A 14,013-nucleotide genomic window follows, 5' to 3' on the forward strand; every position below is an offset into this window, starting at 1 on the left:
TGAGCTCTATTCAATCCGTATTGCGAAGTCCAGCATTACAGCATGATTGAAATGTAAAGGCAATGTTCCTGCATTAGCGGAGACAGCATTTACGGGAAACGCTGCATATGTCGGCTCAATCGGAAATTACCTTAACATTTCTATTGCGCAATCTGTAATGCTTCAGCGATACAGACTGAAAGAGCTCTTTGTATTCCTGCCTCTTCTTATCATGTTAAATATTCCTTTTTATGTGAAAATGATCCTGAGCCGTACTATTCTTCCATCAAAGAGGAGCGTGTCATCCCTGACTGCCAAAGTGTTCCGCTCCTCTCAGAGAGCCATGTGTGTTTTCCCAGAGCAGCCGCCTCTCTCTCTCTGAGCCTATTATCCATGAAGAAAACATTGTCAGGATGTACACACCTCCACGCTAAAACAGGATTTTCTCCAGCTCATTATTGGAGCTGACGAATTCCGTTGTTCTGATGATGATCAACTTCACAGCTCTCGTCTCGCTTTCTTCTCACTTTCTCTATTTGAGGTGCTAATTCTCTCAGACACATTGTTAAAACTGGAGAATGTGTGACGCCAGAGTGGAGTGGTACTGTATTCTTCAGGTAAAGTCCTTGGCATCAAAGCTAGTTGAGAGAGAATGAGGCTGTAATAGAAAGAACCCTGCAGAGATAGCAGGTAGCAACAATAACAACGTATTATCATTCTGAGATAAGCTAAGCCACCTTCAGCAGGACTATAGATCATATTTAGACTAAATCTAACCAGACCTTTATATTGTGATGTAATATTGGTCTTAAAGCCCCCATGCAGTCTTTGTAATTGTATTTTAAATCATCACTGGATGTCTAATAAATCACTGTCTGTGTTTATTTAATAAAAAAAACCTTAGGAACACCTGCTCTTTCCATGACAGACTGACCAGGTGAATCCAGGTAAAAGCTATGATCCCTTATGGATGTCACCTGTTAAATCCACTTCAATCACTGTAGATAAAGGGGAGGAGTTAATAATTTTTAAGCATTGAGACTATTGAGACATGGATTGTGTATGTGTGCCATTCAGAGAGTAAATGGGCAAGATAAAAGATGGAAGTGCATTTGAACGGGGTATGGTAGTAGGCACCAGTTTGAGTGTGTCAAGAACATGCTCAACAGTTCCCTGTGTGTATCAAGAATAGTCCACCACCCAAAGGAAATCCAGCCAACTTGACACAACTGTGGGAAGCATTGGAGTCAACATGGAACGCTTTCAATACCTTGTAGAGTCCATGCCCTGGCGAATTGAGGCTGTTCTGAGGGAAAACAGGGGTGCAACTCAATATTAGGAAGATGTTCCTAATGTTTTGTACACTCAGTATTTATTGTTCTTCTTTGGCCCTTGAAATGCTCAGACTGATAGGATGGTCTAGAGCCCACCCCCTTACCCAGATGAACAGTCAGTCAATGGTCTATTATAATCAGATCACATTGTGACATCATGATGTGGGACAAAAGTTCCATCCGACCTGAACAGGCTGAAATTCCAGATACATTTTTTTTTTGTTCAAACAGAGGTGCATTCAACAAGACTTCTGTTTGTGAACGCTCACGGTGAACTATGTTTGTTTTCAACAGATTCTTTCTGGTAAAACAATGGATAGAACACGTAAAATGTTGATTTTAGCTGCAGCTTCTGCAATAATCGATGACTCTTTAGACCCTAGTACTGATGTCACGTAGTGGCTACTTATTTTAGTGTGTATTGACAAGAAAAAGTGAGCATCCGATTGGAAGACTTAAGGGTTACGTGGAGGAAGTCATCCCTCGATACAACGACTTTGCCTTTCGATCTCATTTTATGATGAGCCAAGAAACCTTGCAGGTAATTTGCATGTGTAGATGATCTCGTTGTTTAGATTAAACTAGCCTAAATAAAGTTGTGTCACAAAACTCCCCAATGATGTAGCTAGCTAACGTTATCTATAAGCACGAATGCATCCCACTCTTAGTTAATTGACCAACCAGACAGCTGTGTGGGTGGGGTGTACAGTCAACCAACCAGACGGCTGTACATTAAGCATATTATTATATATACGGCCCCTTATCTATCGACAGTTGCACAAAGGGGAAACAATTAAAATGTAAAAAAATTAAGTCCAATGTAGCCTATAATGAATAATACATCATTGTATCATTGCTATTTGCCTCTGTCTTACACACAGAACAAAGGCAGGACAAAACTCTAAGATGACAAAATCCAATTTTGCTGTTTTTCAGATATTGCGTGAGGAACTCATCCCTCTGGTTCCATACAGAGGAGAACGACTGGAGGATTGTGTGTTGGCCTCTCTCTGGCTGTTGGCCAACTGCTCCAAATAGTAGATGGCCAGAACCAGCTGATGCCCACCTACCTCAAGTGGCCAACACCCACCCAGTTTTCAGTTCTGGAGGCTGAGTTACAGGGTATCAGAGGGTTCCCTGGTGTGATTGGGTGCATAGATGGCACCCACATTACCATCAAGGGGCCCTCAGAACATCGGGATGCCTACACTAACCGAAAAGCCAGCCCAGCTTCCAGCTGCAAGCTGTATGAGACAGCCAACTTCGCTGGGAAACGCTGGTTCTGTGCATGATGCAGGGTGTACAGGACCAGCGACGTCACCTAGATGCCCACCCTCTTATCCCCTAAGCCTGGATCTTATTGTCCCATTCAGGAACAATGGTCACCCAGTGGACGACCACAAGCGATTCAATGCAATCCACGGCTCCACCCGAGTCCAGATCGAGAGATCCGTTGGCCTCTTAAAGTGCATTTGGAGGAGGCTCCAACATCTTGACATGCTGCTGCTGGAGAAGATTCCAGATGTCCTTGCCAGTGCCTGTGCCCTCCACAAAATGGCCCTCATCCATGAGGGCATCACAGAGGACTTGGATGAGGACTATGTTGTGGCACAGGCACGTAACATCGAGCCAGTCCCTAATCATGCAGACAACAGAGTGGCTCTACGTAACCAGGCTGCCCAGAAGAGGGACAACAAAATGGGCCGGCTCTAAACAATAAAATAATTGTTGATGCACGATGGAGAAAATTGTTCTGGTGTCCATTTTTTTTAAGAAATAGCACTTTTAATGGTTTAGATGAAATAAATAAAAATGTAATAGACTAACTTTATTCCAGAATGAACTTGAATAGAGAACAAAAAAATTACTGACAGAGAAAATGTAATACTTTTTTAATGATATTGTATTCATGAATAACACGAATATACAATTTTGAAACATTAAAAAAACTGATTTGCATACATACTCACTGCTTATTCCAAAACTAATTTCCTTCAATAACAATCACTGCTCATTGAAAAAAACATTTACTTCAATTAAAAATCACTGCTCACTCAAACTGTTTTCACTGCTCATTCAATAAAAACTATTTACTTAAATTTTCACAATCACTGCTCAGTGATACGCTGCAAAGCATGAGTAAACTTTTCCAAGAGAGAGTTCCTGTCTTGCTGAATCTGGGTGCTATGTCTGCAGGCTGAGCATTTCCTTCATTTTCGCCTCAATGGTTGCGGTCACACTTTTTTGATTGACCTTTTAGGTTCTCATGGCTGTGTGTGGGTGTCAGTGTGAGGAATGTGAAGGTTGGGTGCTGTATGTGCTCATAGCTGTGTGTGGGTGTCAGTGTGAGGAATGTGAAGGTTGGGTGCTGTATGTGCTCGTGGCTGTGTGTGGGTGGAGTTTTTGGGGTGTGTGTCAGTGTGAGGAGGGTAAGAGTTGGGTGTGCTGTTTTTGTGGATGTAAGTTGGAATTTTGTGGTCTGTAGGTGGAGGTGTTGGGATGTGTGTCAGTGAACAAAGAAACAAGACCTCCTCCTTGGCCGGTTTTCGTATGACTGTTGAGGATAGCCTTATACCTGAGTAAAAACAAACGCAAGATGTAAGACCAAGTTATAACTTAGATGCAAAAGCATAGTACAAACTGATCTGGCTAGCGCCTAGCGGCTAAAAAAGACAAATTATGCTCTCTTAATCTCAAGATTATATATGCATTCCTAATTACATCAAAACATCATTACACATGTTGGTCTGTATTAAACTGATACATAAATATTCAGTTGAACAATCGAAAATAGATTGCAATACATACCGGTGTCTAAGGCTCCTCTATTTACTGTTGCATGTCTACCACTGCACCACATATCCATTGCTCTGTTTTTTGGCCACCATACACCATGCCTCCTTCTCCTTGATAACAGGGCTCTCAAACTTCTCCTCTATTAGTGACAGCACTGCTGAGTGAGTCCACTGAAATCCACCTGATTTATACATAGCTGTTTTAAAACTTAACACTCCACTTGAGCCTCCCCGTACTTAACTGAATAGAAATCTATAAACTTACAGCTAGCCAACACTAATAATAATAGTGGGATGTGTTCCTGTTATTCAGTGGTCTGTTTAATACAGAGAGACTGGTCTGAGAGCTACAGTACGTGCATGGACAGGTTCAAACTTGAGAAGAACCAAGAACCAAACTTGAGAAAAACCAATTGTTAACTTTAGGATTGTGTGAATGTAGTTACATGTCCCCCCTGTATGGGGTCTCAAGGTGATCGAGTTAGCTAATACATAGCTACTGTGTTAAATCCAGATATAGATAACTAGTCTTCATAACTTGACAACAATATTGTGTAACACCTAACCACAGATGAAAGGGGAAACTATTACGCTAGCTAGGTAACTTAGTTAGATTGCATAATGTAGCTAATGTTAATCCTCACCTAGGCTTTTCTCCATCATCGATATCCAATTCTTGATCAACAAGAAAATTAACATTTGGGTATCTAGTTAAGTAATGACACACTTGCTATAAAGATTTTGTGATAGTGGCTAGGCTACTGTACAAGTTGGCGTACCTGGCAAACTACCTTTTAAACCAGTAGCCAGACAATCTTGTTGTGCATCTCCTCGCCTTGCCAAGACGAGGGTCAAATATGATGGAAAAACAAAAACAATGTGAAAAACAAATAGAAGCAATGAAGAAAAACCATACATGATTCATATAATGTCTATAACGTGTAGTTATTCAATACATACAGTATGTAAATAATATAAATTTACTTAAACCCAGTCAATTTTCTGTTCACCGCACACTACCTCTTCGGGCTGTTAGCTTATGTGTGCGAACGTTTGCCACAAACTGCATTTTTTTTTAAAATTATGTTCACGAGCTTGAGCTAACATTAGCAAACATTTGCAAACTATTCCCCTTGTTGAACGTGCCTCAGCTCTTACACAAAAAGGGCATTATTATTGTTCACAAATATCACAAGAGTGATATTTCGACCATGGGTTTAACCACACTGCCCCCTTATTAATGAAGTTGGCTTCATATTGTGTTTTAATATTGGTCTTATTGAAGTTGGCTTCTAGTGGCTGTGTTTGTGTCTGTTGGAGGGAAACCAAGCCAAGCCTAGGAAGGAACTCCATGGCCGTCAGCAATCCTTGTTTTACAGGAAGAAAAACAGGACCATACTGTACAATTCTTTAATTTCAACACAGGCACAGAGATACAATTACAGACACAAAAATACACTCACACAAACACACATTCTCACACAAAACACAAGAAAACACACTGGACACAAACAAACAACACCGATAAACACTCTATTGTAAACACACATCTATTTCAGTTTAACCCTTAACATTTCTCACATTGCACCCCTCCCCTCTGTCTTGTCCCCTCTGCAGGACTCATGTGAGAAGCCGGCATGTTATGAGAAGACGGTGACGCTGGCCAAGGAGCCCCATGACTCCCTGGGGATGACAGTGGCAGGGGGCATGTCCTCCCGCGGCTGGGACCTCCCTGTCTACGTCACTAACGTCGACCCCAACGGAGTGGTGGGACAGGAGGGATCCATCCGCAAAGGTACCAGCCTGGTGATAAACCTTAAACACCACAGTCTCACACACACTCATACAATTATACACACTCACACACAGTCTCTCTCTCTTTCACTCTCACTCAGTCATACAGTAAATCAAATCCAATGTTCTGGCATGGAATTTAGCTAATATTTACCTGAATTGCTCCAATATTGACTTTGATAGTTTCTCTGTTCCATGCAGTCCCTGCTGGTCTTCATGATGCCAGAGCTGGTACTGCAGACAGGCGTCATGTGTGTGTGACATGTCCCTTGTGTAGAACAGACGGGTAGAAACACTCAAATTCCTGTTTAATTACCAAGCTTATTTATTCACAGGAAACACAGGGGTGGTTACTGTTCAGGGCTCGCCAAATTAAGTATAACACACACACCCACCGACACACACAACCACTGACACACACACAAACACACACCACACTCAGATTTTGTTAAGTAGGTTCCAGAGGAAATGACAGGCTGCATTTTATCAGCTCATTATACAAAATCAGTCAACTCTGAAATAGACCAAACACAAACAGACTCCCAAAATGATTGGATACACTTGTGGCAGGCCTGTTTCGGTTATATACTGCAGTGTGTGAAAGTATAGGTGTGTGTGTGTGTGTGTGTTTGGGTGTCTGGGTGTGGGATGTCAGAACATCTGAGGGAGCGCTCTGTGCCGGGCCAGACATCAAAGGGTAGTGGAGGCATTTAAACCCAGAACTACTCATCCTAGGGATCCGCCTCAGATAACCACAGTACAGAGAGACCAGACCAGGGTGTACCACCTTCTGAATACACAATACTCTACATCTGTGTGTGTGTGTGTGTGTGTGTGTGTGTGTGTGTGTGTGTGTGTGTGTGTGTGTGTGTGTGTGTGTGTGTGTGTGTGTGTGTGTGTGTGTGTGTGTGTGTGTGTGTGTGTGTGTGTGTGTGTGTGTGTGTGTGTGTGAGTGAGACAGGTAGTGTATGATATTTAGGGATCCGCCTCAGATAACCACAGTACAGAGAGACCAGACCAGGGTGTACCACCTTCTGAATACACAATACTCTACATCTGTGTGTGAGTGAGTGAGACAGGTAGAGTATGATATTTAGTGTTATTCCCCTAGCCTTTATCAAAAGCATAATTCTGAGTCTGTATTCCTGTGCATTCCTGTGTGTATCAGTAACATGCATTTGTTTGTGTATACAGCTGTCTACATAATAATTAACCAGATTGTACCCTAGCGTGTGTGTGAATTTGCATAGTGCATCCTAATCAAAGGGGGTGGATGTTGTCCTTTGAGCGAGCCTCCACTCCAGATAGCAGCTGGCTGTGCAGTGTGCTGCGGTGCAGTGCTATGTGTACAGCACTGTCTAAGCCCACTTTGATTATCTGGAAGTTATTTGGTCCCACTGCTTTGTGTTCTTGCGAGAGAAGATTGAATATTCAATAGGCAGACGAGATGAGTCCTTGTCCCTGGGAACTTTTGCTTTTGAAAGGCATCAGAATCAGACAGTGGTCAGGGCAACAACACTGTGCTAAGTGGTGCTGTGTTCTGTCCTCCCCTCTGCCTGCAGGTGACATCCTGCTGAACGTTAACGGACTGGACCTGACGGGGGTGACGCGGGGCGAGGCTGTGGCCAACCTGAAGAACACCACCTCCCCCGTGGTGCTCAAGGTCCTCGAGATGAGGCCTCCGGAGGAGAGCCAGCCAGAGTTCCCCTCGCCACCCTCGCCCACCGACAGCACCAAGCAAAACCTTGCAAAGCTGCCACACACCGATGACTACTCCCCACTGTGGGTGTCATGGTTGCAGCTGCCCAGGTGAGTAGCAGTACCCCTCAGCTAGCCTTCCTATTCTATATTTCAGAAACCTTGCGCTTATCTTCTTCTACTAACACCATCTTTGCTGATAACTTCTATATTGAGTAAAAATGTACTATGACTGTGATATGTGGTCTCACCTAGCTATCTTAAGATGAATCTACTAACTGTAAGTCGCTCTGGATAAGAGCGTCTGCTAAATGACTAAAATGTCATATGCACAAATGTTCTCTTCTCCAATCTCAGTCTCTTCTGACCTGACCAGCTCAGTGTTTGACTGGGCCAGATAGGAGAGGAGGAATGATAATTATATACACTACACTCACAATGTTAAGGACACAGTCTTAACCATACAGTTGCCCAGACACCAATAGCCTCTGTTTGGCCTATTTTTACGCCCCCTTTGACAGAACAATGTACTTAATGAGTTGATGAACATAGTTAGGTGTTGGCTTGCTACTTGAGTGAAGGCCCTTAGAAAAGCACTAGCCAACAGATATGGAAGGGTACAGAGAGACCTAAAGAGGTAACAGGCTACATTACAAGGCCAATATGAGACAGAGGGAAGGGGAGAAGGAGGGTAATGACAGGATTAAGCAATAAGGCCCGAGGGGGTGTGGTATATAGCCAATATACAACGGCTAAGGGATGTTCTTACGCATGATGCAACGTGGAGTGCCTCGATACAGCCCTTAGCCGTGGTATATTGGCCATATACCACAAACCCCCGAGGTACCTTATTGCTATTATAAACAGGTTACCAACATAATTAGAGCAATAAAAATACATGTTCGTCATACACTTGGTATATGGTCTGATATACCACGGCTGTCAGCCAATCATCATTCAGAGCTCAAACCACCCAGTTCATAATGATGAATAGACACTAGTGTATATCGCGTCTGGCCTTCTCGCCATGGCCTTCAGTCTCTTGCTCATCCTCTTCCTCACATCCCAGTCTCAGAAAGTGGTCACTCTGACACTCTCCATCATTCTCTTTTAAACGGCTCACCTTGCCATCTTTAAAGTTGATTTGCTCATCAGACAAATCTTCCCATCTCCTGGGGTGTGATGTGTGGCAGAGTTGTTGGATTGAGGGATTAAATCCCTTCTATGTCTCGTTTGGATAGAGTTCAGATTCTGGCAGAGTGAGGGGTATGCCCAGGGGTGCAAACTGGTGAGGGCCCAAAAAGGTGATACTTTTTTTTGCACAGAAACATGCAAAAAATCCCTGCTAGGGAGAAATGCTAGTTTTAACTAATTAAACAACAAAGAAAATGATCTACATGATCAGTCTCTGTGTGTAAAATAAAAAGTGGTTAGTGTGAATCTAACTCACAGCTAAAGAATGTAAGGAAAGCAATCCAATGTTATTTGTTGCCTAGACTTACTGCACATGACACTCAAGTCTTGAGAGAAAAAAACAATACACTTATATTGCAGTTAGCCATGACAGCCTTTATATTAGAATGCTTGTGACCACACACACACATCTAAATACTCCCTCACCTTAAACTTTTCAAATGCCAGTGGTTTTTCGGTTACAGCTCATGAAGCACACTTCATCACCTTCTCACCTACCTCTTCGTTATCGTTCAGGGATGCACTGCTGTAACTGGCAAACTGCCTTTGCACCCTACTGCTGTCTTTCCAGAGCGTACGCAGATTCTGTAACAAACAAATTGGTTGTCTCTTCTTTCTTCAGTCGCGTGTTGCATTCTGTTGTTAAGTGAACGATTGGCTGAGCCTTGGATACAGCCAGTATTGCTCCAAACGCGCATCACTCGTTCAACCAAACATGCATCATTCGTTCGCTTACAAACGCGCGTCACTCGTTTACAGCCAGTAGTGATCCAAAGTCCCCCCCAAAAACTTTTATTCTTAGTTTGCATCCCTGGGTATGTCCATTTCTCTACAGATCTGCCACTGCTGGTATAAAAACCTGCCCTTACTGTAATTATAAAAAATGTTAACTACTGGAGTAAAATAGAAACTCAATTTCTCCACAACCGGCAAAATTGATTAGAAAAGTGAAAACCAACTAGTGATTCACCATGGGAATTCAGTCCAAATAGGCAACAGTTCCAACAGGATTTGAATATAATTTTCACTCACCCCCGGGCAGTGTGAGAGACTGATTATAAAATCCCTCCCTTCTCAGCACTGTATTTTCACAGCTCTGCCTCACCTGGGAGGAAAAGCCATGTCTTCATTCCCATTGAATGACAGCCAAGCCGTTGTTTTTTTATGACAGACTGCCACGGGACTCTGCAATCTCACTGCTGCATATGTGCACACAGTACAGGATGGGCACACATTTGAATGCTGGCAGCAGTCTAGAGATTTCCTAATCCCCCTTTTTGTCCCTTGCAGGCACCTGTACTGCTGCAAAGACATTGTGCTGCGCCGGAGCACCTCAGGCAGCCTGGGCTTCAGCATCGTGGGGGGGCAGGAGGAAGTCAACTGCAATCAGTCCTTCTTCATCCGTTCCATCGTGGAGGGCACACCAGCCTACAACGACGGCAGGATACGGTACAGACAACTAAACCTATATCTCACACACTGGCCAGAGGACCTATATCACTGCATGTTTGCTGAATCTTCTATTTTTATGTGACAAATTATATCCAGTATTTACCTTATCGTTACAGTAGTCTTGTATTTACACACTGCTAGCATTGCTATATGGGCCTCCTTTACTATACTGAGTCCATCTCTATGGTTGTTAAAACCTGCATTAACCCCCCCCTGTTCTGTGTGTGTAGATGTGGGGACACTCTGCTGGAGGTGAATGGCAAGAGTACGTGGGGGATGACCCACACAGCCCTGGTGCGTCTGCTGAAGGAGCTGCGGGGCAGAATCACCCTGACCATCGTGTCCTGGCCCGGAAGCCTGCTGTAGCCCCGCTGCAGCCACAGGGAGGGGCCAACACTGACCCAGAAATGTGGGCGGAGCTTTTAACTGGATTACAACGCTGAGCCCTACCGTATGGAATGGGCTTTCACTAGTGATGTAGCTATGGAAGGCGGACCTTAAGAACCCTGACACCTGATGGACAGCTGAGACTTTGTCAGGAGTTCAGAGGAGGCCAACCATCCATGTGACTGGAATTTGACCAAACCCCCCAGAGACACTGAGCTGGGAGGAGCTGGATCTGTGGCCCTACCCCTGGGATGTTCGGAGCAATCTGATTGGAGGAGAGGCTTGTTCGATGACAAGGCATCCCATGAGGGGGGTGGGTGGTTGCGAGGGGACACAAGTTGCCAATTCCATTGGTTCTATGTTAGAGTATGCATTTAATTCGACTCACATTTCTTTATTGTAAATGTTGGCTATCTAAAAAAAATACTGATTCAAGCAATTGTACTATGTTTCTATTTCTTTCAATGTTTGTTTGATGGCCTTTCAATATAGGCTTTATTACGTTTGTACTAACAGTGGTTATCATCTTCATCTGTTGGACTGAAGACACATTGCCAAGTAGCCGTTTGTGTTGAGATGTTTTCAGAAGCTAATACTAAATTATCAAAACACGGGCAAAAGTATAGTAAAAAAAACGAAGTAAAAATGTGTTCATAATCTGTTAAAAGTAATATTAAGGTGACATCGTGGAGGCCTTACTGATTTTCCTACTTTTGAAAAAAAAAAAACCTGACTTGGTTTCTGTGTGTTTCCGTGGATGTGTCTGGTCTAGGGCCATTTAACGCGGTTCTGTCACATGCTTCGGCCTGCGTAGTATATCTGATGGTACCTTTGGCAAAATAATCAATAAAGTCATTGGAAAAGGACACTTGTCTGAGAGCTTTGGCAAGGGTTGGGGGTTTGGGTTCACGTTAAATGACCTGGGATAAGATATTATTTAGCACAGCTCACTGAAATTCTAACTATTCAGCTGAGGTCCAGTCAGCTCCTTTATCCAAACCTATCTCTTAAATGCAACAAAACAAACTCCTCTCTCAGGTGAGACAAAATATACAGGTTGTATTCAACATAAACATAAAACAATTATTTGGTTATTCACCTTCAAAGTAAACTAAAACATATTAATATCAAGAGAAGCCATCCAGTCTCTGACAGGTTAAACAGAACGCATGAATGTCACACCGGGGCCTCCTATTGGCTGGTGAGAGTCACTGTGGGCTCAGATAGGTTGGCTGTCCCCCTCCTTACTCTCATGTCTTCTCCTGCTGCTACTGTTAACAGACGCAGACAATCACTGGTTGCTTACACTGTCTACCTCAACAATGTGTGTAGGAGTGTGTGTGTTGTACCTGCGTGAGACTGCATGTCTCCCCTCTTAGTCTCTGTCTCTCTTCTCTCAGTGTCTCATCTCCCCGTAGTCCCTGTACCTGTGCCACTTCTCCTCACTGTAACAACAACTCACTGGTCAATAACCACAAACACTGCTTCCTCACTGGACATCACTGAAACAGTCTTCTTGTTGGACAATGGAAACTAGAGAGTGGCAGAAGTAGTGCGATAAGCCAGGTAACATTCTATTGTCCCATTTTCTCGGCTCTCTCTCCTCGTGTGTTGCAGGGTCATTTCTGTAGAAATGCTGGGCCCAGGGGAGCAGATGATAGCAGCACCTTTACCCACAAGGCTCTCTGTTTGGCTTTAGTTTAATAGCATCCTGTGGTGAACACAAAGCCCACCTCTGTCCTCCTGTGACCTTTAGATGAAAGCACCCCCCACCCCCCATCTCCTCTGGGCTCAACAAACAGCTCCATTAATTACTGGAGGACTCCTGGTCCCACAGGGCCACACTCTTTCACACCATCATTCACTAATCCCCCCCCCCCCCCGCCCCCCCCCAGCACTCTCTTTGTCACACATGGACACATGTACGCGCACACACGCGGTGGAGGGGTATTTTATGCTGGACATAGTGACAGAAACTGAAACAGACGTGCACCTCCAGTCTCTTAAAGTGTCAGTTTCTCTAAGTAGAGAGAATACACATGTGCATTAACTTTACAAATAGACACATATGGTGCTCAAAAGCCATCTGACATAGACAGCTCATCCAATTGGAACGGGAAAAACACCCTTGCCAAAGCAGAGAGAAAAGAGAAGAGAGAGCAGGGGAGTTGAAGGACTCATTAAATATTTGGGCACTGGGAGTTCTCTTAGCAGCGGGAGTGCAGACCTGAGGGCCTGTTTGCAGTCTTCCACAGTTGTTAGCACTAACACACTTATACCCACTTCACACAGAGTCACTGTCACTGAATGAAGAAGTGTTCGTTTCCTAGTGCAGGTTTCATACAGAAAAACATTGTAAGTGTATGCAAGGGAATGAGCTATGTGTTCCTCTAAGCCTGGGGATCAAGAATGTGTTTCCAAATTCAGTCTCTATTAACACTATTAACACAGAAAGAGAACGTTTGTGTCACTTACGTATTGGTTACCATTAATAACACCCAGAACACTAATACAATCCCTGTGTGTGTGTGTGTGTGTGTGTGCGTGTGTGTGTGTGTGTGTGTGACGCCCTGCCAGCTGGAGAGATGACAAGCCCCTCCATACTGAGCTACAGGGATGAGATGAGATCACATTCAGAGGACAAGTGTTCACCAAATGGCCAGCCAGCTGCCCGGGCTGCCTGCACCGGCCAGAAGAGATAGGGAGGGAGAGATTGAAGGAGGGATGTGTCAGTGAGTCTGAATGTGTGAGGGTGGAGTGGGACAGTTCTGTGTTGCATTAGCCAGAGTGTAAGCCTAGGTGCTAACTCCCAAACACCAGAGGCTGGTGACCAGAGAGGGCTGTCCCAGTCAGGATGTAACTCAGAGGGTATCAGTTGTGCTAAGCAGAGCCCTTTAAAGAGCAGTATGTAACCAGAACACATGCCACTGACACCTCTACATACGCCAGAAGGGATGAGCCTCTACTCTGCTAGCAACATACACACAGAAAATGTAATTCACTACTAAAATGTTCATACTGAAAATAGACACCGTCGGTAGACTTTCATGTACCCAATATGAATCAAGCCATGTGATCAGAATGAAGGGCGTGCACATTATGGTTGAATGGCGGGAACCAGGTTACAGAGATTTACCGCCTAAAACCACTCCCTTTTCCCGGGATAAATAACTGAGAGAAACCGGTAAATTATAATCAATTATTTATATGAACAGCATGGCGTGAAATGGAACTGTTCAATTATATGCTATGTCTAAAGCTGTCTTCTTTAAGCTGGGGACAGACAGCCCATCTCAGTATGGAGTGTAGTTCACAATGCATGTAGAACGATCATCTCATCATGGTTGGCTTTTCTTTTGTGACAGGTAGGCCTACATTTG

General features: G+C 43.9%; 1 protein-coding gene across 3 annotated transcripts in view; it reads left to right on the forward strand.

The window, feature by feature from the left end:
- The window catches only part of LOC129869627 (E3 ubiquitin-protein ligase LNX-like), a 119,675-nt gene extending 108,176 nt beyond the window's left edge, over positions 1-11,499 (forward strand). For all 3 annotated transcript variants that reach the window (XM_055944212.1, XM_055944213.1, XM_055944214.1), the window contains 4 exons: positions 5,726-5,903; positions 7,465-7,711; positions 10,085-10,243; positions 10,477-11,499. In XM_055944212.1, the coding sequence (XP_055800187.1) occupies positions 5,726-5,903; positions 7,465-7,711; positions 10,085-10,243; positions 10,477-10,612 (720 nt within the window). In that variant the 3' untranslated portion in view covers positions 10,613-11,499. The remainder of the gene's footprint in view (positions 1-5,725; positions 5,904-7,464; positions 7,712-10,084; positions 10,244-10,476) is intronic.
- The last annotated feature ends 2,514 nt before the right edge of the window (positions 11,500-14,013 follow it).

This window comes from Salvelinus fontinalis, chromosome 14 (assembly GCF_029448725.1).
Source record: "Salvelinus fontinalis isolate EN_2023a chromosome 14, ASM2944872v1, whole genome shotgun sequence".
Classification (NCBI taxonomy): Eukaryota; Metazoa; Chordata; class Actinopteri; order Salmoniformes; family Salmonidae; genus Salvelinus; species Salvelinus fontinalis.